The 26,348-nt window shown below is 48.7% G+C and overlaps 1 protein-coding gene across 2 annotated transcripts in view; it reads left to right on the top strand.

Moving 5' to 3' along the window:
• The window catches only part of NAPB (NSF attachment protein beta), a 34,773-nt gene extending 9,415 nt beyond the window's left edge, over positions 1–25,358 (top strand). Inside the window, exons 2-11 of one of the 2 annotated variants that reach the window (XM_003134297.5) lie at positions 7,960–8,039; positions 9,117–9,233; positions 10,791–10,837; positions 10,929–11,006; positions 13,267–13,322; positions 13,475–13,559; positions 20,645–20,749; positions 21,370–21,438; positions 21,758–21,808; positions 22,693–25,358. In XM_003134297.5, coding sequence (XP_003134345.2) covers positions 7,960–8,039; positions 9,117–9,233; positions 10,791–10,837; positions 10,929–11,006; positions 13,267–13,322; positions 13,475–13,559; positions 20,645–20,749; positions 21,370–21,438; positions 21,758–21,808; positions 22,693–22,803 — 799 coding nt within the window. In that variant the 3' untranslated portion in view covers positions 22,804–25,358. The remainder of the gene's footprint in view (positions 1–7,959; positions 8,040–9,116; positions 9,234–10,790; positions 10,838–10,928; positions 11,007–13,266; positions 13,323–13,474; positions 13,560–20,644; positions 20,750–21,369; positions 21,439–21,757; positions 21,809–22,692) is intronic. The other variant, XM_085004624.1, reaches the window with a different exon arrangement.
• Positions 25,359–26,348: the final 990 nt, after the last annotated feature.

Here is a 26,348-nt window from a genome sequence, read left to right as displayed (position 1 = left end):
AGCTCAAAATCATCCTTTTGCTGAAGTGGTGTGTTTGGGGGCATAGTCTGTGTGCTCCTCCATTTGGAGCTCGAGTTTCTGGCTTGGAGTGTAGTTTTGTAGCTGTAACTATTTGCTTAGTAATGTTTCAATGACATGGCATTGCTTCCCCTGCCTGTGGCTTCTCGGGACCTGTTTTTGTCAGCTGTGAAGTTCTTTTTACACAGTAGCTGTGTAGATGCCACCTGCCTTTTCCGTGTTGGGTCTGGGGGTTAGTGGGCACGTACCAGCTTGCAGGTCAGGGGTGGGAGATGAGGGGTTCTTTGGTTTGACTGCGCTCTCTGGTCGGCACCCCTAGTGCCGTTCCTTTGATGACTGGGGGTGGGGTGGTTTCTGGGGCTTGGCCTGCTGCAACTCCAGTTCTGCCTGCTCCTTCCTTTCCCAAGACCTCTGCTTTCTTTCCCTTCACTGCCAGTCCTCCCCTTCCCCATTCCCCTCCCCAGATTCTGGGGCTGACCCCTCTAGCCAGGCTCCTTCCAGCTCCCAGTTTCCAGCCCCGCCCACCAGGCCCTCTAGGTCTTACGCCTGCCTCCCTGCCCTGCTTGCTGGGCGCTGCATCTGTGGACTGCTGCCACTGGGACCCTGCCACACTGGCTCTGTGTCCAGGCACAATCCTCCCAACCCCCCCATTTCCAGCATGGGCTGTGTCACTGGCTCTGCTAGTTTGAGGTTTTCATTTCTCGAGTTTTATTTAAGTGAAGTCTCACCGAATTCTGTCTGCTAGTTTTGCTGTTGAATGGGTTATGGATGGTTGTATTTGCCCCTGTTGATCTGTATGGTTCCAGAGGATGTAAGGACATGTTTGTGTTTAGGCAGCCACCATTGTCCTACAGGAAACACAAGACTCAAAGATTAAATTCAATTTTAAAAGGGACTTTTAATAAAGATGGAAATTCAATATGAAAAGTCATGTATGTGAGTCATTTCTGAGTGTTTCCAGTAATTTCAATCCAAGTAATTACTTACTTGGCTTTTGTGCATGTTTAAGTATATTGGTTTGTTTTACTAATAGGTCCAGTCTTCCATCTGTAGGAAAGGTGGCTCCCCGTAGCAGACAAGGCATCGGGACCATCGTCAAATAAAGTCCAGCTAGTTTTCTCTGCCCTACCTGGTCTCATAAACTTTGTTCTAGGAAATTGTGGTTAAATATAGATTTTCTGTGATGGTCCTTAAAGGTCTTAGATTGTTTCCTCTGTCTGGGAATCTATGATTGTTTTGTTATAAACAGAAATAAAGTGATAAGTTCTCAGAAGATGGAGTCCCACGGCCACTGCCAAGCCCTGTGGCCACATGTGGTGGTGGAAGTGAGCCCTCTGCTCTGGGGGGCCGCTCTGGGGGTAGGGCCCGCTCAGCCCTACTCTGCTGGGAGACGAGACGCAGCTGCGTTTGGTTGCGGGCGCCTGACTCCGAAGCCTGTGTCCCTGCCACTCCACTTCCTGTCACTGGTTTGTGAGAAGGCTGAGGACCTCAGTCCAGGGTTACAGGTATTTGGTGTAAGAGTCCAAACGAGCATGAGTGAGTGTCTCCCTGGGGCCTGTCCTTCACCCCTGCAGCAGACGCTTCTGCTTTCTCATCACATGACTGTTTTATTTCTGTATTAAACCCAGAAATAAAATGATCTTGAATGGGTTAAGCTTATCAGGAAATGTCCCAAGTTTTTAGAATCTTTAGAGATTGCAGATGTGAAATGTCAGATGAAAATAAGTTGCTTAGGAATGGTGAAGAATAGTCAGTAGCTGTGTGGGGCTGTGCTGTTGTGATACCAGTCTGGTTCCTGGCACAGAGCTTGTACAGCCTTTAAGACCCTGAGTGCTGAGGGTGAGTGGGGGTCCTATTTACAGTAGGCCCCTTTCAACCCCAACTGGGTTATGCTAATGAGGTGACTTGGGGTAGGTCTCCGGAAGGCTTCAGGATGGGGTCTGGATGTTGGAGCAATCCAGTGCTTAGAGGGCTGGATGCTCAGCCTCACCCCTGGCCTCCTGGAGTGGGAGGGGCTAGGGATTGAATTGTCACCAGTTTGGCCACTGAGTTAATCCAAACTCTGTAATGAGCCTGCAGGCTGGGGCTCAGCTTCCGGGATGAAGACTCGGGTGGGGTGGGGGTGGTGGTGGTTGTGCTCTAAGAAACCAGTCAGGGGAACGTGTTCCTGAGTTCCATGAGTCTTTCCAGCAGATTATGTAATTTGAGGTGGGACCATGGGAACCCCTGGTTTGTAGCCAGGTTAGAGCTGTGAGCACCCTGGGCGACCGCTGCTTGCCGTCGGTGTCTGAAGAGTGGGACCCCCTTACCCTGGGGGTCTGCATGGACTCCAGGGAGTTGGTGTCAGAACTGAATTCTATTGTGGGACACCCCACCTTTGGTGTCAGAAGTGTTGCGAATAAACAGAAATTTTTTTGGATGCTAGGGGTGTTTTAAATAGATTACGTGTTTTTCACTCCTTTTCTAGATGCTTTCCATACTTGTGTGCTATTTTGGGGGGCACGTGGGTGTACTTACAGACCTCTGACATGGATCCACTCTTCTGTCCTGAACTGGGCCAGCATTGTTGGTGGGCCTGTGTGCTGGGGCCTCTCTTTGTCTGGGGGCAGGTGGCCCAGGAGGAGGAGCTTCCTGCTTGACTGGGTGGGGCCCCTCTCTGGGAGCACAGAGGGAGCCCTGTTTTCAGTCTCCCACCTGGTTTGCTGTTGCCTCAGGGGTGTTCCAGTGGTGGAATTGAGTTTTGTTTATAGTTGTGCTCTGAAGCCACAGCACTGTCATTGCCATGAGTTATGACATTTCTGCTGTGTCTCGAGGGTTTGGAGCAGCTTTGCCTCTGCCTCAGCCCTTGCCCCTCTTTGGGGCACCTCTCGGGACATGTGCCTTGGTCCCCAGGGGTCATGCATGTCACTCAGGATGAGGAGAATGCAAGGCATGGGGTGAGCGAAGAGGACAGGCTTGTATGTGTAGGTGTCCTCGAGCTCTCTGGAACAATGGGCTGCGGCATTCCTGGCTGCTGTCTCCTCACCGTCTACCTGGGAATAGGCAGGGTGGGCGGGGAAGAGAGGCGGGAGTGCATGTGGGCTCCTGGGGGACAAATGGTTCTGACCCCGGCTCTGCCAGAGCGAGGGCACTGGACACTTAGCCCTTGAAGTGAAAGAGAGTTCCTGCTGTGGTGCAACCAGATTGATAGCCTCTTGGGAGCGCTGGACACAGGTTTGATCCTTGGCCCAGGAACTCCATATACCACAGGGCGGCCAGAAAAAAATTAGGATTGAGGTGAAGGGGTCTTTTCCTGGTGTTCTGACTTCTGGCCTCCACCATAGTAAGAACTTTCTGGTCTTGGTGTTTCCTGGGAGTGGTGCCATGTACAATATCATATCGTTCTATAAGGCAGATTTCCTCGCAGAAACTTGTGTCTCTTTTCAATGATCTTCTGCCTTACTGTTATCCAGGGCCTGTGGATAACAATCAGTTGAATATTTGAACTTGAATTATGAATATGTGTCCTTAAACTTACAAAAATTAACTTTCCCAGGTATAGAGCACAGTAGATGTCTGGAGTGATTTAAAAGTGCATGTTTTCATGAATTAGATTTGGTCTGTTGATGAAAAGTGAGATCTCTTGTGCTTTTATAATGAGAATTTTTCTGGTGACTCTGTTTTAGGAGAGGTGAGGGTCTTGAGTCTAGTGGGATTCATTCATGATTTTTATAAAGATCATTGGACTTGGCATCAGGTGTCAGCTCTACCACTGACCTTGGCTGGATGACTTTGGGTAAGCCATTGACCTCTAGGTACAGTTTTCTATAACATGGAGACAGCATTTTTCATGGTTGTTGTAACAATGACAGTGACGTAATGTATATGGAAACATGCAGCATAAAACCCAGCATGGCGTAGGCGTCTATTATTCCTAGCTGAATCTGTCTCTGAAAATAGTAGGATAAAGTACATTTTAATTAAGCTAGTTTTATTTGGAAACCTTTCGTAAGAGTGACTGCACTATAATTACAGTTCAAGATTCCTGGTACACTTTAGAAAACTAAGATTCAGAAAGTTGCAAGCCTTTGTTAGCATCAAGAAGCTATGTCTAAGATTAAAAACTTTCAGAGTTCCCTTGTGGCTCAGCGGATTAAGGATCCAGTGATGTCATTGCAGCAGCTTGAGTTGCTGCTGTGGCACAGGTTTGATCCCTGGTCTGCCTGGGAGCTTCTGTGTGCTGTGGGTGCAGCCCCCCCCCCAAAAAAAAAGAAAAAAAAAAGGAAAAAAAAAGAAAACTTTTCAAGTTAGGAATTTTCCATCTGGATAACTAGTTAATTTTTTTTTAAATGTAGTTTTGAAGTAGAGGAAAAGGAACAGGAAGGTGTAAGAGAAGGCTTTGCTTATTCTGACACTTCATTTTTGGTATGGCTTGTTGCCACCCTGTCTTTGGCTGTGTGATATAGCTCCCAAAGGGGTTTTTTGGGAGGGGATAGTAGAGCTTTATTGAGGTATAATTCACATACCATATAGTTCACCCATTTCAGGTGTCCACTGAAGAAGTTTTTAGCATATTCACCAAGCTGTGCTACTAGCACAGGCAATTTTAGAACACTTTCATCACCTCAAAAAGAAACTGTACTTCCTTCCATGTTTTTCTCTAGCACTCCCAGCTCTAGGCAGCCCCCAGCCTGTTCTCTGTCTCCAGAGACGTGCCTGTTACAGACCTTTCATGTGATGGTACAGGTGATGGTAGCTGGGCTGGGACTGGCTCTTGCACTTCACTTCATGTTTTCAAGGCTCATCTACGTTGTAGCATGATCAGTACTTCACTCCTAGTGTGTGTACCATCTTTTCTTTATCATTCTAGTTGACCAGTGTTTGGCTTGTTTCCACTTTTTGTCCACCATGAATAATGCTGCTGTGAACATTTGTGTACAAGTTTTCATTTCTCTTGGCTTTGTACTTAGGAGTAGAATTTCTGGGTCATACAGTAACCATGTTTAACCTTTTGAGCAGCTGCCAAACTGTTTCTAAAGTGGCTGCGCCGAAAAGCACATGAAAAGATGTTCAGCATCGCTGATTATTAGAGAAATGCAAATCAAACCTGCAATGAGGTACCACTTCACACCAGCCTGAATGGCCATCATCAAGAAATATACAAACAGTAAATGCTGAAGAGGGTGTGGAGAAAAGGGAACCCTCCTACACTGTTAGTGGGAATGTAAATTGGTGCAACCACTATGGAGAACAGTATGGAGGTTCCTCAGAAAACTAAAAGTAGAACTACCATATGATGCAGCAGTCCCACTCCTGGCCATCTGTCTGGGAAAAAAACATATTTCTCTATGTTCACTGCAGCACTATTCACAATAGGTAAGACCTGGAAGCAACCTAAATGTCCATCAACAGAAGATGTGGTACACATATACAATGGAATATTACTCAGCCATAAAAAAGAATGAAATAATGCCATTTGCAGCAACGTGGGTGGACCTAGAAATTATCATACTAAGTGAAGTTAGACAGTGAAAGACAAACATCACGATATCACTTGTATGTGGAATGTAAAAAAAGATACAAATGAACTTATTTGCAGAACAGAAACAAGACTCACAGACTTCAAAAAATTTATGGTTACCAAAGGGACAGGTGCGGGGAGGGATGGACTGGGAGTTGGGATTGGCATATGCCCACTGAGGGATATGGGATGATTGGCCAACTGGGACCTGATGTACAGCACAGGGAACTTTACCCAGTATTCTGTGATAGCTTATGTGGAAAAAGAATCTAAAAGAGAATGAACGTGTGTATATGTATAACTGAATCACTTTATCGTACAGCAGAAATTATCACAGCCTTGAAAATCAAGTATGCGTCAATAAAACTTTTTTTTAAAGTAGCTGCACTTGCCACTTGGACCCGCAGTACCTGAGGGTTCTTGTTTCCGTCCATCCTTCCTGACGTATGTTAGATCTGTCTTGTGATTGTTGCCAGCCTAATGGGAGTGACGTGATAGCTCACTTGTGGTTCTGATTTGCCTTCGCTGGTAGCTGATGATGTTGAATATCTTCATGGGTTTATTGGCTGTACCCTTTTTTTTTTCTTTTGATACATCTTCTTTGGGGAAATGTCTGTTCAGACCTTTTGCCCGTTTTTGAGTTATTAATATTTTTATTATTGAGTTAAAAGAGTTCTTTATATATTCTAGATACAAGTCCCTTATCAGACAAATGCCTTATCAGATAGAAAATATTCCCCACAGTTCTTCAGTACATGAATCTTATTAAAATAATCATCCTGATTGAGTACTGACTTTGGGTCCAGCCCTAGTGGCAACTGCACATGGATTCTTCCTTCCTTCCTTCCTTTCTTTTTTTCTTTCTCTCTTTCTCTTTCTTTCTCTCTTTCTCTCTTTCTCTCTTTCTCTCTTTCTCTTTCTCTCTCTCTCTCTCTCTCTCTCTCTCTCTCTCGCTCTCTGTGTCTCTGTCTCTCTGTCTCTCTCTCTCTCTGCCTTTTCCAGGGCTGCTCCCACGGCATATGGAGGTTCCCAGGCTGGGGGTCCAGTTGGAGCTGTAGCCACCGGCCTACGCCAGAGCCACAGCAATGTGGGACCCGAGCTGCATCTGCGACCTATACCACAGCTCAGGGCAACGCCGGATCCCTAACCCACTGAGCAAGGCCAGGGATGGAACCCGCAACTCATGGTTCCTAGTTGGATTCATCAACCACTGCGCCATGACGGGAACTCCCATGGATTCTTCTTTTGATCTTCACAATAACCCTAAGCATAGGGCATATTTACCCTCAGTCTACCACATGCAGAATCACAGGCCCAGGGAAGTTACAGAGCTTGCCTCAGTCAGACAGTTGAAGGTTATTGCTGAGTGGAGGCACCCGGACCCTGCCTGCCCGAGCTCCCTGGCACCCCTGTTCATGTGGCTCCCTCCCGGGGGTTATCGTGGCCTTGCCTGTGTCCTGGTCCTTGCTTCTATACTGCACTGTGAGTTCCTGGTGTTTGCTGCACAGAGCCCTTGGCCATGGATAGACAAGATGGAAGCCTTAGCTTAGCATAGTGGAAACAGGCTTGACTTTGGAGAAGAGTGTGTCTTTGTGTAAGAACTCCTAAGCAGCTAAAGCCGTCCCACTGGAATCACCTGTGCAATGAAGAACCTTCCAGAACAGGAGTTCCCATCGTGGCGCAGCAGAAACAAATCCGACTAGGGACCATGAGGTTGCAGGTCAATCCCTGGCCTCACTCAGCAGGTTAAGGATCCGGTGTGGCCATGAGCCGTGGTGTAGGTCGAAGACGCGGCTTGGATCCAATGCTGTGGCTGTGGCGTAGGCTGGCAGCAACAGCTCTGATTAGACCCCTAGCCTGGGAACCTCCATATGCCGAGGGTGCGGCGCTAAAAAAAAAATACAAAAAGAGCTTTCCAGAACAGTGTGTACTCGAGCAGCCGTGGGGTTCCCCCCCTCCCCCCAGGATGTTTTCAACTCCTTTTCCACAGGGCTGAGGGACTGGGCAGGCCTGGTACTTTTGTGCTCTAGCTTCAACTGAATAAAAATAGTGCTAAATTTATGGACGTTAAAAGTGTCAAAAAGTATCCTTCAGAATTTAATCTCCTTTGAAAGATATAGTCTCCTTTTCTCAGAATGAGTAAAAGCCCAGATTTCACACATGGAAAGGACTCTAGCTGAAGGCTAGGCTCAGGGGCCCACCCACTGCCTCAGCATTGGGTCTCAGTTCTGTGGCTTCCTCACCGTGTGGCCCGTTACTTCCGTGGGCCTCAGTGTCCCCTGGAAAGCAGAGATGATGAGAGTATCTCCTCTGCGCGGCTGTTGAGACCCTGTGACGCTGGTCTGGCACGTAGTGCGCGCTCAGCAAGTGTTTGCTGTTGGAGGGTTAGGGAGTGGATGGTGGCTGTAGTAAAACTTAACCTCAGTTTTGAATTTTTTCAGAGGAAACACAAGAATAGAAGAGGCTTGTGAGATGTATACCAGAGCTGCAAATATGTTCAAGATGGCCAAGAATTGGAGTGGTGAGTATCAAGTGCTTGTTCGTTTGCATTGTTCACCGTCCACCCACGTTGGGGTCAAGGCCTGGTGGGCGGGCTTTCCCATCCCAGCACCAGCAGAGGTGCCTGGGCGTTCTCCTGTCTTGCGCAGAGCAGGACTCGAAGCCGGTCGGCTGGCCTTTGTGCTGCCCCTTCTCCCTCTGGGGCGTGGAGACCAGAACCCGGTTTGGGGAGAAGTGTGTCCCAGGATTTCCCTGGAAGGGCGTGGGGACGAGGAGAGCTGCTGAGGCCTCAGTGGAATTGAATGCTTTGTTTTTTCAAATGAAATTTGAAGTAATTGTTTAGTACCAGCAGGGTTCTTGGGCGTCTGTCATTGTTTTCTACACTTTTCTGTATGTTTTTGACACGTTGATGGCCGAAATGTTTTTAAGTGCTGAGAGGTTTCTTGTGCCCTCCTACCAGGGCAGGCAGGCCATGAAGCCCTGTTCGTCCTGACCTCCTGCTGTCGGGGCTGTCCCTGACCACCTGGTGCCCCCACAGCGCCGAGGGCCTTGCCATGAGGGGTCGACCTTGTACAGACGCAGTGCAGGCCTGGATCCCCCTGCCTGCCCCTTCGCTCCTCCTGAGGGGGAGGCTTTCATGGCCCTGCACCCCTGGCCCCCAGGTTCCTGATCCAGCCCCTTTCTAGAAAAGCTGAGTGCAGGCACCTGTCCCCCATGACCTGGTGGCACTCGTGTGGCTGTGGGGAAAGGGCCATGTCCGCACCAAGTGGGACACCTACAGGTTAGACCTTCTGCGTCTCAGTCAGACTTTGTCGTAAACCGGAGAAAGCTCTGACTTTGGAAATGGTGGGCCTCTTTCAGTCTGTGAAGGACCACTTTGCTGTGAGCCCTCGTGGCAATTTCTTCAGTGATGACCACTGAGCTGGGGACACTGAGCTGGGCAGTTGTCTGGCCCGTGGTGTCCTCATGCATCAGCGTGGGGTGTGTCCCGAGTGTCCCCACCAGCACTGCTGTCCAGGGACCTGGCCTCCCCAGGGGGTGGGGCGTGGCACGGCACCTGGAGCACCGGTGCTGTGTTAATTCAGGACTCTGTCTTCAGCTGCAGGAAACGCATTTTGTCAGGCGGCCAAGCTCCATATGCAGCTGCAGAGCAAACACGACTCGGCCACCAGCTTTGTGGATGCCGGGAACGCCTACAAGAAGGCAGACCCGCAAGGTGAGCTGCATTGCCCCCTCGAGCCGCCGTGCTGCTGGGGGTCTGCCTGGGGACAGTAGGGACCTGGGTGAGTGGGGACGTCTCTGTAGTCATTTGAAGCTTTATCAGGAGGAAATCTGTTAAATGTGTCGTGTTGTCAGCACCATTTTCTTCAACTCCATCTATGCTGCATGGTGGACAGTTTTTTGGAAATTAACCTTAATTTTATCTGAGTCTTATTTATTTTATGAGTGTATACATTGCTCGCTAAAGGAAACTGATGTCCCTTACTCCTGAACACCTGTGTGTTGGGAGTGCAGTTAATGGAGGCCGTAAAATCCAATATTATAAACAGCTTGTCACACAGCATTCATGTGGCTTTTTAAAAAAGTGTTTTTCAGAGTATTGGTGTTGAGGAAGCCATAATCTTGGGTATCTCTGCTGGTGAAACTGTGCACACACCCTTTCTTTTCAAGTCAGAGGGCCTGATTTCTTCCCTCTGCACGTGCACTGGCACCTCTGGCCTCTACCTCTCTGTTGTAGCAGCCCGTTTTAACACGGAGATCCTGCTCTTAGGAATATATCATATGGAAATAAGATATTTCGAGGGCTGTGTTATAAGGCTTAAGCACAGCTTACTCGCAGATGTGTAGAGTGGGATCGCCCCAGATTGGTGCTTCGGAGTGTGGTATGGGCTCCAGGACCCCTGGCTTCAGGGCATCTTCAGTGACCTGGAAAATGCTTGCCTCTTGGGTAAATAAAGCACCACATGAGAACTGAGATCTCAAATTCACAGAAAGTTTGTGCTCATGGCAACTCATCCAGAAAACACAGAGTGGGGGAAGTGCATCAGAAGCCCATCTGGGGTTTTGAGCAGAATTTGTGGATAGCTTTCTATTTCTCTGTATTTTTAAAGGCGTGACAATCCACGGTTCTTATGCAGTTTAGGGGGAGGTTGCATTCCTTTTTGTTAATCTGCTTACCTTTCTGATCCTTCAGTGAGGCATTTTGCTTAGCTGCCTCTTTAAAACAAAAGCAGTCAACCAGCTGCGTGCCAATGTTAGAATGGCACTTTGTGGTTGGCTCACTGTGTTAGATCAGTGTATTCATTAGCACTCTCATTTATTAGGTGTTTTTCTTCCTGTTGGTATATGTCACTACGCTGCAAGTTAGCTGCTTTTGACGCTGTACCAAATGTTGGCTTCTCTAAAGAGCCGTGAATACCGTCTTCCCAAGCTATTGCATACATGTGACATCAGTGTAGATGCTTGGCACCTAGGTTTTAGAGGGTAGCTTGATGGGTGTTGACAGCCCCATGGCTCTCTTTCTGTGATGCAGTCTTCCTGAGGCCGGGAGCCACTGAGCCAGCCCCACCTTTAACCCCCACCCGACCCCTCCAGCTCCTTGTCTGGCGCTGCAGCCTGTGGGGACAGGCCCATGGAGGGGCCCTGGCTGACTGCCCTGCTCCCTCTGCCCCAGTGGGGCCTCCTTGGGGTCTCATAGCAGCTGGGAAGACAGGCTTAGCAAACCTCTGACTGAATGGATTTTTATTGTCTTTCTCAAATGCCTTCGCTTCAGAGGCTATCAACTGCTTAAATGCAGCCATCGACATTTACACAGACATGGTAAGACCTCGCCTGCTTGAGCGCCCGTGGGGTGGAGCCCTTGAGATGGCTCGTGGTGAAACCGGACTGACTGCTTTGTTTTCCTTCCCAGGGAAGGTTCACGATCGCGGCCAAGCACCACATCACCATCGCGGAGATCTACGAGACGGAGCTGGTGGACATCGAGAAGGTATGCGGGCTGGCAGGGTGGCGGGAGGTGGGGGGAGTGGCTCACAGACAAGGTCACGTGGAGCCCTCCTGGGCTTTGGGGGAGGTGGTTGCTGTTTGCCTGGAGTGAGTGTCCAGATGGGACCTGGGTCAGCTTGCTGTGCCACCACACTCTGCTCCTCTGGGGGTCCCCCTACGTCACCCTGGGACCCTTGTCTCTCCAGGCACTACGGGTGGCCATGGGTGTCTGGGACCTTAGGTTCAGGCCCTGCCTTCCATGGGGGTCACGCACTGTGTCACACAGGTTGGCTGCTGAGCTGTGGTTCATGGGATGGAATCAGAGGGGACCTGGCAGCACCCCAGGCCTGGCAGTCATGAGATGGGAAGCAGTGCAGCAGAGACTGTCTCTGAAATGCAACTTCCTCTTGCACTGAGCACCTGCGGGTGGGCTGGCTGGCGGGCGGGCGTCGTGTGCACTCAGGGCCAGAGCCTGTGCACCTGCCCTCTGGGCCCCCGCCTGTTTGTGGCATATGCACGTTGGTCACATAGTCCCTCGCACACGCACATGGTGGCTCTGCCCATTCTCCAGGGGGGTATGTTACAGGTGTTTCCTCCATAAGTCTCTGTATTTGTGTTTTTTATGACCTTCCTAATCTCACATTTCATGAAGAACTTTCCGTGTTGATGCCTTCTATCACTGTTCTTCACCTTAAACCGGTAGCTCATTATGTTTAACCACTTTAAATTGTTTCTGGGTTTTACTCAGAAAATTTGTGGGGGAGCATATTCATTAGGGTGGGCTGCATGGCTGCCCCAGAGACCCCCAGACACCCTTAGTCAACACAGACATGTCCTTCACAAACTGACCGTGGTGCCTGGTGGTCCAGATGAGGCTGACGTTGGCCCTGTGGCTCTGCTACCTGCTTATTCCGCCACTGCCCTGGGGAGGGGCCTGAGGTTTTGTAGCCACTGTGTGCTCCCAGGGACTTTGCTGGGGGATCTTTTGACGCAGTCCTCTGCCTGTTCTGTCGTGTGTTCTGTTCTTGTCTCTGGGCTCCCTTTCAGCCCCACAGGCCACCTTGTGGCTGGTAAGCCCCTGGCCTGAGAGGGGAGGCAGCTTGCAGTTGTGATGTGGGTGCCAGGCCCCACTCCCCCGCTGCCCACCAGGAAACCTCAACATTTAAGGCAGGCGTGTACAGACAGGCTTGTGTGCTCTGGCTGAGAAGGGTCTTTACAGTGATTAATTGCTGATGGGAACGATCACGTAAAAAGTGTATGGAGTTGAAATCCCACTCTCTGCAGGCTGGGTCTGTGTGGCGGCCCCCAGCTGCTGTGAGAGAGCCACGGGGGCAACAGGTAGATGGCCCCCAACACCACGCGATAAGCGTGTGCCTGCTGCAGACCAGCTTGCTGGACCCGTTTAAAACACTGTCTGACTTCTCTCCTGCCATTTGGTGTAGAAGCCATTGGCCTCTTCGGTCTTATCAGGCCCTGTCCCTTTATAATTGCCTCCAGACTTGCTGATTCTTTCAAGAGTTCTCCTCTTGCATGAAACCTTGCTGGAAACCATGGGCAGCGGGTCTGCCCCTTCCCGGGGAGCCTCTGCCTACCCTCTGAGGTGTCAGTGCTCTGCTTCACTAAAGCTTGTGCCGGCACAGCTGGGCTCCCAGCATCCAGCCCATAGCTCGTTTCTAGTACCACCTGTTCTGGGTAGGAGGCAGTACCCAGAATAACTGGATGGGGCTGGGTGTCTGTGAGGGCCGTCTGGGCTATACCAAGCCATGGGCTGAATGGAGTGGTCCTCACTGGCCTTTGAAATGACAACCCGCTCTCACTGTTCTGGGACTACCACCTGGGAACCAGGCCGATGGAAGGGCTGCTGTCTTCAGTTTGTGGCTTCCAGCATCACTGAACTTGGTTGTTGTCTTCCAGCAATGGGAAGGGGACAGGCCTGGAGAAGGGTGCAGAGTCAGGTGTATGTGTCACATCAGAGGCACCCATAGAGCGTTGTTGGAAAGGACGGGTTGTGTGGCTGCCCCTCACTGCCGTAGGCCTGGGACAGTGGGGTGGCTGGGCATTTGAGGGGGTTGAGGGGAGATTCTGATGGACAGGGAGCTGTCTGCTACTGGGCTTCTGGACATGCATGCTTCTATGTTTATAAGATAAATAGGCTGGGTTATGAAAGGTCTGCTACTGGAATAGGTTTATTTATAGGAAAAATACCTGTCAAATGTAACTCTGCAAACAAGTAGTTTGAATAAAATGCATATGTGTGTTTTCAGGCTATCGCCCATTACGAACAATCAGCTGATTATTACAAAGGGGAAGAATCCAACAGGCAAGTATTAATTTTCTTATTGCAATTAATGGGCTTTGTTATGTGTGATAAAAGATGCCTCCTTCACATGCTCTGTGAGCATCTTGGGCTGTTCTGAGATGGCTTTGCGTTCTTCTTTTGGAGGGTTCACTCTGCTCTGGTTCTTGTTGCAGCTCGGCCAACAAGTGTCTGCTGAAGGTGGCAGCGTATGCTGCCCAGCTGGAGCAGTACCAGAAGGCCATTGAGGTCTATGAGCAGGTGAGGCTGCTGTCTGCGCAGCTCCCAGGAGAAGGAGGGAGAAGGAATCTTTTCTTTTAAACTTTATGTAGTCATGATCTTTATTGAGATGTAATTCAGCCTCTTAAAGATTACAGGTCAGTGAGTTAGTATGTGCACAGACTGTGTAACCAGCACCACTGCCTAATTAAAAATCGTCATGGCGTAAAGAAACTGAATTCTCCTCTCCTCCCCGTCCCATGGAGAGCGAGTTTGCCATGTGATGCAGTGGGCTGACTGTGGGCTTAAGCATCGCTGATACTGGCATCTCAGTCCTCGAACCAGTCGCCTGGGATACAGAGGGACATTTGGGATGCTCTGCAGTTGGCTTAACCAGTTGTCGATTCATGGACATTTGGGTTGTTTGCACTTTGGGGCAGTTGGAGTCATGCGTCTGTGAATACTTGTGCTCAGGGTCTGGGGGTGTGTTTGGACATTTCTTGTTTATATATCTGGGATTGGGATGGCTGGGCCTCTTCTTCCTGAGGAACTGTCACATCGCACTGGCAGTGCCATGTATGGTTCCCACCGGCAAGGTGCAAGTGTGCCGATTCTCCATAGTCACCCAACACCTCTGTTCTGGGTTTTTTCTGTAATAGCTCCCCGAGTGTGTGAAGCGGTATCTCATTGTGTTTTCGATATCCGTTTCCCTGGTCCTTAGTGATGTCGAGCATCTTGCTATGTGCTCATTGGCCTTTTGTATACCTTCATTAGAGAAGTAGCTGCTGTGTTCCTTTGTCCATTTTTGAATTGGATTATTTTTTGGTGTTGAGTTTTACAAGTTCCTTGTATATTCTGGATATTAACCATTTATCAGATAGGTGATTTGCAAATATCTGGGGGTGGCCTTCTTACTCTGTTGGTTGTGTCCTTTGGTGTATACAATTTTAAATTCTGATGAAGTCTGACTTGTCTCCTTTTTCTTTTGTTGCCTGTACTTTTCATGTCATATCCAAGAAATCATCAAACCCTAGGTTGTGAGGCTTTTCCTTTGTTTCACTCTGAGAGTCATATAATTTTAGCTTTTAGGTTTCTTCTTCTGTCCACTTTGAGTTAATTTTTGCATGTGTTTGGGTAAGGGTGCAGCCTCATTCATTTGCCTGTGTGTATGCTGTTTCTCAGCACCCTTTGTGGAAGACACTGTCCTTTTGGCACAAAGTGGCCTTGGAGCCATCACTGAAGATTATTTGCGCATATGTGTGGGGCTCATTCCTGGGCGCGGTTCTTCTGTTGCTCTGTGTTTCTGTCTTTATGCCAGTGCCACATTGTGTTCATTGCCTTGGCTTTGTGTGGTAGATTTTGAAATCAAGGAAGTCTGAGTCCTCCAGCTTCATTCTTTTTCAAGATTGTTTTGGCTCCCCTGGGTCCCTTGCCTTTCCATGTGAGTTTCAGGATCAACTTGTCAATTTCTGGTAAAAAGCCCTCTGGGATTTGGATAAGGATTGCAGTGATTGCTGCAGACCCACTTGGAACGTGTTGCTGTCTTAACAGGTCTAGAGCCTGTGAACTCGGGGTGCCTTTGCATTTATTTGGATTATCTATAATTTTGTTCAGCAATATTTCAGAGTTTCGTAGTGTGCAAGTCAGGCATCTTTGGTTAAACATGTTCCTCTAAGTATTTTATTCTTTTGGTGCTATTGTTTTCTCAATTTCCTTTTATGATTTTGTTAATTTTATATACTGCAACCTTGCTGAACTTGTTTACTGACTGTAGTGAATTTTTTGGGATTCCTTTAGGTTTTCTTTATACAAAAATCACCTGCAGGAGTTCCCTGGTGGCTCAGTAGGTTAAGGATCCAGCATTGTCACTGCTGTGGTGCAGGTTTTACTTTTCTAATCTGGATGCTTTTTACTTCATATTCTTGTCATTTGCACTGGCTAGTCCCTCCAGAACAATGATAAATAGTAAGAGCAGACATCCTTGTCTTGCTCCCATCCTGGAAGGAAAGCTTTGTCTTTTACCCTTGAGTATGTTGGCTATAGGTGTTTGTTGATGCCCTTTATCAGTTTGAGGAAGTTCCCTTCTCTTCCTAGTTTGTTGTGTTTTTACCATCAAGGTGTACTGGATTTTGTCCAGTGCTTTTTCTTCATCTTTCAACACGATCATGTAGTTTTTTTTCCCTTTATTCTGTTAATCAGCCATATTTTTAGAGTTCCCTAGTGGCTAAGCAGGTTTTATGGATCTGACATTGTCACTGCCATGGTGCAGGTTCCATCCCTGGCCCTGGAACATCAGCATGCTATGGGTATGGCCAAAAAAAAAAAAAAAAAATTAAGAAAAAATAAACCATGTTTCATATATTGACACAGCTTACATCCCCGGGATAAATCCTGCTCCATTGTTGAAAAGTTTCAAGGTCTCCAGGAGCACCTTCACGTTCTGAGCTTCTCTAGAGGCCTCACAAAACTTGGTACAAGCTGCCATATGCCAGTTGTGGCTTGTTAATAGTGGAAGGATATGGATTAAAATCAGCCAAAGAGAAGTTCCTGCTGTGGTGCAGCAGATTAGGAATCCGACTGCAGTGGCTTGGGTCATTGTGGAGGTGCGGGTTCGTTCTCCAGCCTGGTGCAGTAGGTTAAAGGATCCGGCGTTGTTGCAGCTGTGGCTTGGATCGAATTCCTTCTCAGGAACTTGCATATGCTGTGGGTGCAGCCGTTAAAATAAAAAATCAGCCAGAGGAAAAGGCTCAGGATGTGGGTGAGGGTTGGTCAGGAGAGCCCTGGGCGTGAGCAAACAGCACCAGGGTGTGAAAAGGTGCAGCACTGCCACCAGGGTAGCATCCAGTTTGTGCTGGGTTCATCATAGATGTAGTGACCACCCACCAGCTGGCCTGACCCTCCAGTCCCTTTGTAGCTTGGATGAACTGCGTGGCCTAAGACCCCAGGTGAGCAGAAAGGCTCCTTCAGGCAGGATGTTCCAAGGCTTAGAGATGAATCACCACCCAGAGTCACGGGCACGAGCGGGACTCACCGGATGGAATTAGTCCTTCACTATGTAGTCATGGTGTGTACCCTTTATGTCAGTTGATGAGCCAGTTTGCTAGTATTTTGTTACAGTTTTGCACTGTATTCATAAGGGATATTGATCTTTAATTTTCTCTTGTGATGTCTCTTCTGGCTTTGGTAGCAGCTCATAGTAGCCTAGAAGAATGCACTTGGGAAGGCTTCCTTCTTCCATTGTTTGGAAGAGTTTGTAAAGGATTGGTTTTTATTCTTTAGACATGTAGAATTCAGTGATTTTTCTCTGTTTTTCTGTTTTCAATTTCATAGATTCCTCCTGTTATCCTTATTTCTGTCCTTCCACTTTCTTCAGATTGGTTTTGCTCTTCGTTTGGGGGAGTTGAGAAGGGAACTTAGCATATTGATTTTTCTTTTTTTTTGTGAGTGCATTTTTAGTCTCGTCAGTTCCCCTCTAAGAGCTACTCTGACTGTGTCTCTCAATTCTCTTACATTGTTCTATTTCTGTTTATTTTATCATATTTATTGATACCCATGGATTATTTATAAGTGTTTAATTTCCAAGTGTTTGGAGATGTTTCTGTTAATCTTTCACTTGATCATTTCTAGTTTGATTCTGTTGTGGCTGGAAGATACAACTCTAATTTCAGTTCTTCTAAGTTTGTTGAAGGTTTGTTTTTGTTTTTGTTTTTGTCTTTTTGCCTTTTTTTCTAGGGCCACTCCCACGGCATATGGAGGTTCCCAGGCTAGGGGTCCAATCGGAGCTGTAGCCACCGGCCTACACCAGAGCCACAGCAACATGGGATCCAAGCCGCGTCTGTGACCCACACCACAGCTCACGGCAACGCCGGATCCTTAATCCCCTGAGCAAGGCCAGGGATTGAACCTGCAACCTCATGGTTCCTAGTTGGGTTTGTTAACCACTGAGCCACGATGGGAACTCCGTTGAAGTTTTTTTTTTATGGCCCAGAATATGGTCTGTCTGGGCATATGTTCGTGGTTCTGCTGTTGCTGGGGTGCCCATTCCATGAGTGCTGAGTATGTTCTGTTGTTCTGCTGTTGCTGGGGGGGCCGTGTTCTGTGGGTGTTGAGTACGTTCCATGGCTCTGCTGTTGCTGGGGGCCACGTTCTGTGAGTGTTGAGTAGCTCCTCTTGGTTGAAGGCATTGAGTTCTTTGTACTTGTTGATTTTCTGTGTATTTCTCTTGCTGAGAGTGGAGTTTGCTGTCTCCAACATCATTGAGGATTTGTCTGGCTCTCATTTCTATGGGTCTTTTCTTCACATTTTCACATGTTTTGCAGCTCTGTTTGCTGCATTTGTATTTAGGATCGCTGTGTCTTCTTGGTGGGTTGACCCTTTTATCATTCTATAATGTGCCTCTCTGTTTTGGGGAGTTTTCTTTGCTCTGAAGTTTTATCTGAAACTAATATAGCCTCTTCTGCTTTCTTTAGATTAGTGTTTATATATCTTTTTGCATCCTTTTCCTTTCAACCTGCCTATATTGTTAACACCCGAGGTAAGTTTGTTGAGGACAGCATAGTCAGGTCGTGTTTTTAAGTGATGCTGCCAGTTTCTGCCTTTTAATTGGTGTATTTAAACCGTTCACAGTTTAATGTAATTATTGCTCTATTTGAGCTGAAACTGGCCATTTAATTTTTTTGCCTTTTTTTTTTTTTTTTTCTTTTTGCCTTTTCTAGGGGTGCACCTATGGCATATGGAGGTTCCTAGGCTAGGGGTTTGATCAGAGCTACAGCCACCGGCCTACGCCAGAGCCACAGCAACGTGGGATCCGAACTGTGTCTGCGACCTACACCACAGCTCACGGCAACACCGGATCCTTAACCTACTGAGCAAGGCCGGGGATCAAACCCGCAACCTCATGGTTCCTAGTTGGATTCGTTAACCACTGAGCCACGACGGGAACTCCTTTTTTGCCTTCTGTTTATCCTTTTTTTTTGTTGTTTTGTTTTTCTCTTTTTCCTGTCTTCTGGGGATTGCTTGATTACCTGTAGTGTTTTGGGGTGCATCTCTTTAAATAGTTTTTGTAGTGGACGCTCTAGGTACCACATTTACCTAATGTATTACAGGCCCTTGGTGACATCATTTTTTCAGTGTTAGTGAAATACAAAAATCTTACCTTAATTTCTGTCCCTTTATCCTCCCCCATTCAATATCTAATTGTAATATTTCTTCTATGTACTTGTTTTCCATTGTTTAAAGTTTTATTGAAGTATAGTTGATTTACAGTGTTGATCATTTCTGCTGGACAGCACAGTGGATCTATTGTACATGTACACACATCCATTCTTTTTCAGAGTCTTTTCCCATGCAGATTATCACAGACCTCTACATAATTTAGAAAATTCAGAAGAGAAGGCCCTGTGTTTCCCATATTCTGTCCCAGGTTCTTTCTTCCTGATGCTCAGGGCTCCTGTCATTGCCCTTTCAGCGGGGCTGCTGGCCACAGTCTCTGGGTGCTGCTGCATCTGGGAGGGTCTGCGTCTCCTTCCCAAAGTGCATCTTCGCTGGGTGTACAGTCCTGGGTTGGCAGCCCTTTTCTTTCAGTGCTTGGCAAGTGTGCTCTTACTGCTGGCGTGGTTTCTGATGAGAAGTTGGCTGTTGTTTTCCCTGTAGGTGAAAACATTACTCTCTGCCACTTTCAAAATGTTTTTCTTTGTCTTCAGTCTGCAGTCTGTGGCTTGGCTTGGATATCTTTGCTTTTATGCTGTTTGATCTCACTGAATCTCTGGAATCTGGATTTGTGTTTCTTGCCACATTTAGGAAATGTTCCGTTATTATTTCTTCAAGTACATTTTAGCCCCTCTGTCTTTCTCTCCCCTCTGGGACTCAGGCGGCCCAAATGCCTGCTTTATGGTCACACAGAGCCCCTGAGGCTCTGTCCCCTTTTTCTGCTCAGTTTATCCCCTGTCGTTCAGGCTGATTTCTCATGTTTTACTGTAGCTTCACTTCGTCCCTCTAACATCCAAGCTGCCATGGAAGCCGTCTCCTTTTTATGTCGGTTATTGTGTATCTCAGTTCTGAAGTTTCCATTAATTTCTTCTTTGTATCTTCTGGGGTTTTTTACTGAGAATTTCTTTTTCTTTGTTGATGCTTTTGGTTTTCCTTTGGTCTCAAGCACTTTTGTAATGGCCGGTGGAAGCACTTGAGGCGGATCTCTTTAAAATCTTGGCTAGGAAATTCTAACATCTCTGCTAATGAGAGCTGTCACTTATTAGTTTTCTTTTTTTGTTCAGCTTGAGATCCTCCCTTCTCTGGTATTGCAGGTGAGTTTCAGCTGAAAATGACATTTTCACCTTGTGTTATGAGACTGGATCTTGTTTAAACCTCCCCTCTCAGCAGTTCCCTTTGACTCTGGCCTGGCTAGAAAGGGGTGATGGTGAAGCCACGCCCGCTGGGAGGTGAGCAGGCCTCAGTCCTGCAGGCCTCAGTGGTCTCCACTGCTCCTGTCGGGGGTGCTCTGGGCCCCTCGTAGGAGAGTGGAGCCTCTCCACATCACGGGAGGCTGGGCATCCTTCTCCCTCTCTGGCTATAGCTGTCGTGAGTGGTGCTGGGGTAGTGCAGGTATTGTCTAGAGATGCTCTGTCTTGCTAGCCTGCCCTTTCCTGGTCCTTTGGCTGCAAAGAGCAGACTTTTCGTTTATTCTTTTTTTCCTGCTGCACCCACTGGCATTTATGAGTTGCTGGCTTTTTCTGTTCCAAGTCAGGGATTTATGCGAGAAAAAGAAAAATCAGGGAACTCACTGCTGTGTTTTCCCTCGTCCCTGGCTGGTTTGCTCTTCTTTCCACCTTTCAGTCTCCTTACATCAGTTTCACATGAAAGGACCAGGCCTTTCAGTTGACTTAGCAGGAGGCACAGAGCAAAGTGTCTCTCCCGTCTCTGCGTCAGTCCTGTTCACAGGTCAGCACTTGGTGTTAAATCGTGTTTCTTGTCTAGTAACATATTCTGGTCTGTGACGTTGGGTTAAAGAATGTATTCATTTCACACTTAACTAATGGAGGAAGACACAGGGTACTTGCTAAAGAGTAGACGGGCGGCGGGTGCCTCCTGGGAGGAGGCCAACCTTTCCGCGCTTCCCGCTCTCTGCCTAGGTTGGGGCCAGCACCATGGACAACCCTCTGCTGAAGTACAGTGCAAAGGATTACTTCTTCAAAGCCGCCCTCTGCCACTTCATCGTGGACGAGCTGAACGCCAAGGTGAGGAGCATGGTCTGACCCCTTCACCCCGAGCACAGTGCACCCTGCTCCTCTGTGACCCTGCCCCAGCATGATGTCCCCTGACAGCTGCCGAAGCTCTTAACTTCAGGCGCTTCCTTCAGCATTTTTGCTTTGAAGAACATAAGGGCTGGGAAGACAGTAAAAGGGAGAAGTGGAATTGGAGTGAGGATTGGGAGGGAGTGAAAAGCAGAGGGAGAGCTGGAGGGGGGCCGGGCAGGGTCGGGGCAGCTCCATGTGGTCATGATCGGTGTTGGGGCGGAGGGGCCAGGAGTGGGGGGGGGGGCCTGTGACACCCTGGCCCCAGCACTGCCGCCTCCCCCTGTGGATGCCCACAGACAGCTGCTGCAGGGTCTGAAGTGAGGCCTAGCTCTGTGTCCTCTCTATCACAGCCTCGTTCAGAGAACCGGTTTAGAAGTCTTCAACTTCTTCCCTGAAGTTGAAAATTCAAAATAAGTGGGTTTGATCAACACAGGTCGTTTCTGATGTTGAGTCTAGCACTCAAATAGGATGTAAATAAATCTTACTGAAGTTCATAGAATGGCAGAGCTCTGTTTCCTGGTGCATTGAGTCAGCTGTTAATGAGTGGTTTTCTCTCCCAGCTTGCTCTTGAGAAATATGAGGAAATGTTTCCAGCATTCACAGATTCAAGAGAATGTAAACTATTGAAAGTAAGTAGACGGTTGGGTTTGCAGTGAGGTTTTCCTTCTGTGAAGTCCCGGGCTGCTCAGGGGACTCCCTGCTCCTGCACTGTGGCCCCAGATGCCCAGAGGTGCGAGCTCCGTGATCTGGAACCAGCGGCTTGGGGCTGCCAGCACAAAGCTGGGCCAGGACATGGGGTGATTCACACCTTGTGTCAAGCATGTCCCATCTTTGTAAGGTGTTTGGCAGCATCAGTTACGTGACAGCAAGGCTATTTCTGTATTTAAAGTATTCATAGGTGGAACTTCTTAGCTTACCAGACTAATTTTTCTGTATTTATGCTCCCAGAAACTTCTGGAAGCTCATGAAGAGCAGAACAGTGACGCTTACACGGAAGCAGTGAGTTCACCTTTGAGATTTTGCACCTCCCCTGACAGTTCATGTTACAGAAACCTCTTCTCCTTTTCGCTATGTAAACACTAAATGTTATTTTGGACATTATTGCCATTATACCTAAGTTGTAATCAAAAGGCATGTTTTTTAGATCCCAGTAGCCTTAGTAATTAATTAGTTCTGTGAGCCATGCTGAGTTTAGCTGGGAGGCAAATGTATATCACATACACTTAGGATTTGTTGTTTGGATGCTTTCCATGGAAAATAATCTGATCCATGATTAAGTGCAGTCAAATCCGATAGGGAGCTCCCTTGTGGTGCAGCAGGTTAAGGATCCAGCATTGTCACTGCAGCAGCTCAGGTCACTGCTGTGGTTCAGGTCCCATCCCTGGCCTGGGAACTTCCATTCGCCTTTTGATAGGGTGACCTTTGCTACCATCTGGAGGTCTCTCCCTTCTTTGGTCTTGCGTGGGAATGAAGTCAAGGAACCCTGTGTCCGCTCCTTCTGTCTCTGCAAATACTTTTTGGTGTCTGGTGGATGCTGAGGCAGCATTAAGTTTCCACGTTCCCTTATTCTGATATGGGGTCTCGTGTCCTTTGTCATGTTAGCTTTGCTTTTCTGGTTATAAGGCTGCTGTGGGTTTTCACCATTGCACGAAGCATGCAGAGCAATACAGAAGGTGTGGGAACGTGTCCCTGGCTCCATTGACATAGTCTTGGGACAGTGTGAAAGCAGCAGTCTGGGTGAAGAAAGTTGTAGGCTGGGCGTGGTTGTAATGCGGAAAGTTAGCGGCTCCCGCTGTGACCACGTGAGTGGCCTGGGAAGCTGTGGTTCTGGGTCTGTTTCCTGTCGTTTCTGTGGAGTGACTGCATTCCTCTCCCCTCACCAGGTGAAGGAGTTCGACTCCATCTCGCGCCTGGACCAGTGGCTCACCACCATGCTGCTTCGCATCAAGAAGTCCATCCCGGGGGATGGCGATGGCGACGGCGACCTCAAGTGAAGCCCTGTCGTCGTGGCGAGTGGCAGGGTTAGCCCAGGGATCGTCATGGATGCCATCCAGTGGCTTCATTTTGTTGCACACGAGCCACACGTGTGTCCCTGTGGGGCGGACGGGGAGGCGCCTGTGTGTTAGGAGTGTGACACGCTGCTTCACGCTTGTCAGAGCCCCCAGGGTTTTCCGAGAACTTCTTCAGTCTTATTCCTGTTACTTTGATGTGTGCAGAGCTCGTGCTTCATTTTGCCACCTCTTTATATGTCCTTTTTCTCGGGCCTAAGTACCAACCCGGTTGATCCAATAGGCGCAGTGCATTTTCTGTGAACTCGCAGCCGTCTTCTCCTCTCAGTGTGTGTTTAGTTAGGATGGTGGCTTGGAATGCGTTTGTGATTCCCCTCGGTAGAAATTATCTCTCCTTTTTGTTATCTTGTGCTTCTTTAGATGGTGCTGGTGACCAGTTTCTTTGCTTTTTTATACTGTTCTGTGGCTAATGTGCATGTGAAAATTTGGAGCAGCCGGAGTCTGCCAGCGCCACAGCTGCGAGCAGGGAGCTTCCCAGCGCTTCTTGCTGGCGTGTGGGGCTGCGTGTGGAGGCGAGGCTGGTCTTGCACACGCGTACACACACACACACACACACACACAGGCCCCTGCAATGTGGCGCTTCCCGTTCCTGTTGAGAGTATCTGCTTTAGTTGGGGTGGAGCCCTTGCCTGTTTTCACATAAAGGGGTATAACTGCACGTCCCTTTCCTCCACTTCTGTGCTACACGCTCTTCCACGTTGAGATGTGCCACGCCCATGTGCACCCCTGCCAGGGCCAGGAGCTTGTCTGAGGGAAGCTGGAGAAGGTGTGTTGTGGTTTTATCCCCGTGTGGACGTGCTGGGCCAGGTGGGGGTGAGTGAGTCGCCTCAGAGGTTTACTGCCAGTGGGTCTGGAAGGATCCCAGTGAGCTTTGGGAGGCCTGGCTCTTAGCTGGTGGAGTTGTTGGATCTTCTCTGTTTGAGTTCTGTCCCGTGTAACATGTATCCCGTTGACCTGTGGACTTGACCTGCCCATTGTGTTACACGCTGACCTTGCACTTTAGATGTGCTCGTTTCCTTGAATCTCCTCTGAGAACGTCTTAGGCATAGATGGGGTATGTTTGCTATGGTCTGGTGCCAGGTGACAACAGGGGACAGACAGATGACACTTCTAGCGTCTGGCGGATGGTAATGGAATGGTGTTTGTGTTTTTGGATGACTCTCGACCAGAACTGGTGGCTTTGGGTGTGCCCAGGCCCAGGGCTGTGTGGGGAGGGACGTTTGGGGATGGAGAGGGTCCATCTGGGAGGGGGGGAGAGAGTGACCGGAGAGGAGGTAGAGAAGGCCCAGCTGTGGGGTCACTTGTGAGGGCGAGCTGGTGGAGAGGAAGGTCAGCTGAGGGCCGCAGGAATGGACTGGGAGACCAGGTGCCCTGCCCTTGGGCCCTGGCACCTGAGAGGAGTCCTTTGTCCCTGCAGAGTCAGCTGGCAAATGGTGCATTTGGAGTGGGGCCCGCTTGGTGGTGCTTCGCTTCTGTTGGAAGCTCTGATGAAAAATCGTTAAGAGAGCAGGAGTTGGGTTTGGTTGGTGTGCCTGGCCTGGTGCCCAGGTGGCCAGAAGCTCCCCCTGTGGGGTGGCGTGGGGCCTGAGTCCTCTGGGTATAAGTCTGTCCCATGAGGAGCTGTGATCTTCTCTAGCCACGTGTTCGCTTCATTGCTCGTCCCCACAGTTTGTTTCCACTTGTTAACAGAACCTGGTCTGCCCACGTGAAGTACAGGCAGATTGGTGTCTTTGAAGGCAGTTCACTTAGCTTCTCGTCCTGATTCCTGGGCACACACACCTGAGGAAAACAACAGTATTAGCATCTTTCCCGTCAGAGTTGTTTGTATTGAAATGAACACTGGGATCAGTGCCCGGATTAAGATTTTGTTTTTATAATATTTCATGTGAAAAATAATTGTAATGGCCAGAACAGACCTGCCAGAACATAAAAGGAAAATGAGAAGAAGAAAGTTCTATTAATGTTGTCCAGACTTCCTCCCTTGAAACCATCCTCAGTGTGGCCAGAGCTGTGACTTAGAGCCTGGCAAGGTCTCCAGCCTGCATAGAGAGTCACCTATGAACAAAGTACAACGACTGTTTATGTCACAGTCCTTGCATTTTAGCAAATCATTGTTGAGTCAGAATGAGTTCAGATTTCTTACAGGAAAGCTTTGCTTTTTGTGGCGATGTTTTTATAGCTTGTGTGAGTTTTTTTATTTAATGACTTTAACACAGTATTTTTACAGTCGTGACCATGTGTGGTGGTGTCACTGTGACTAGTGTGTACATTTCTTGTTTCCTCTGACCCCGTGCATTTCAATGCCTGCCTGTGCCGCAGGCCTCCTCGGGACATGGGGACACAGCTCGCCCCCCGAAGCGCCCCGTGCCCCTGGGGAGGGTGTGGGAAAACGACCCCTGGCGTGATAGACCCACCTTTGCAGAAGGAGCCTCTGTTTTGTGTGAGCCTATATGTGAATAAAGTGGTTGTTATGAGCAGCATGTCCAGAGTCTTCCCTGGCTGGTTTGCACAGGACGGGAGTGGCTTCCTGTCCTGGGAATTGTCCCCACAGGGCAGGGGGAGTGGCATCCTGGGCTCCCTCTTGACCCCCTGTCTGTTGCTCCAGCTGCTGCCCCATTAGGAACCCACTGCCAGGTCCCTGGACCTGAGTGGGGACCAGGAGCCCCAGCCCATCACCCAGGGCAGAGCCACGTTGACTCGGTTGCCCGCTGCCGTTGCTGTCGGAGGGCCTTGTTCAAGTCCCTCCAATTTAATTCAGAGCATATTAAAATGAATGATCCAATCAGCCGTGCCCATCAGCGAATCTATCATTTTGCTGGCCTTAAAGATTATGTTCTCATTGAATTGTCTCTTCTCAGTCTTATTTTTTCTTTTGGCTTTTTGCCTTTTCTTGAGCCGCTCCCGAGGCCTATGGAGGTTCCCAGGCTGGGGGTCGAATCGGAGCTGTAGCCACCAGCCTATGCCAGAGCCACAGCAGCACGGGATCCGAGCCACGTCTGCAACCTACAACCACAGCTCAGGGCAACGCCGGATCTTTAACCCACTGAGCAAGGCCAGGGATCAAACCCGCAACCTCATCGTTCCTGGTCGGGTTCGTTAACCACTGAGCCATGATGGGAACTCAGTCTTATTTTCTGACAAAAACTCCTGTGGTGGTTTTTAAAGACTCACTTTTAGGAGAGTCCCAGAGTCCCCAGCAGGTTGATGGAGGGAAGTGGGTGGTTCCTGGGGCTCACTGGGTGATGGACTTGCTAAGCAGCCCTTTGACTGCGTTCTGGCTGTCTTGGTGCATGTGGACAAATGGCCTTTCCCCTAAAATGATGTTAAAATGACAGGAACACCATCATGTTTAGTTAAGGGGAGAAGCACTCATTTTGTTGCAGGACTACATACAGAGAGACGGGACACCAAGGCTCATTGCCAGGAAACTGTTTATTCGTGCCTGCATTGGCTCAGGGGATTCATATCCA

Source organism: Sus scrofa, chromosome 17 (assembly GCF_054392235.1).
Source record: "Sus scrofa isolate SSC_HxYL_T2T_F1_AM1 chromosome 17, Sscrofa_HxYL_maternal_Yorkshire_Landrace_v2.0, whole genome shotgun sequence".
In the NCBI taxonomy this organism is placed as follows: Eukaryota; Metazoa; Chordata; class Mammalia; order Artiodactyla; family Suidae; genus Sus; species Sus scrofa.
This window is presented reverse-complemented; position numbering and strand designations above follow the sequence as displayed.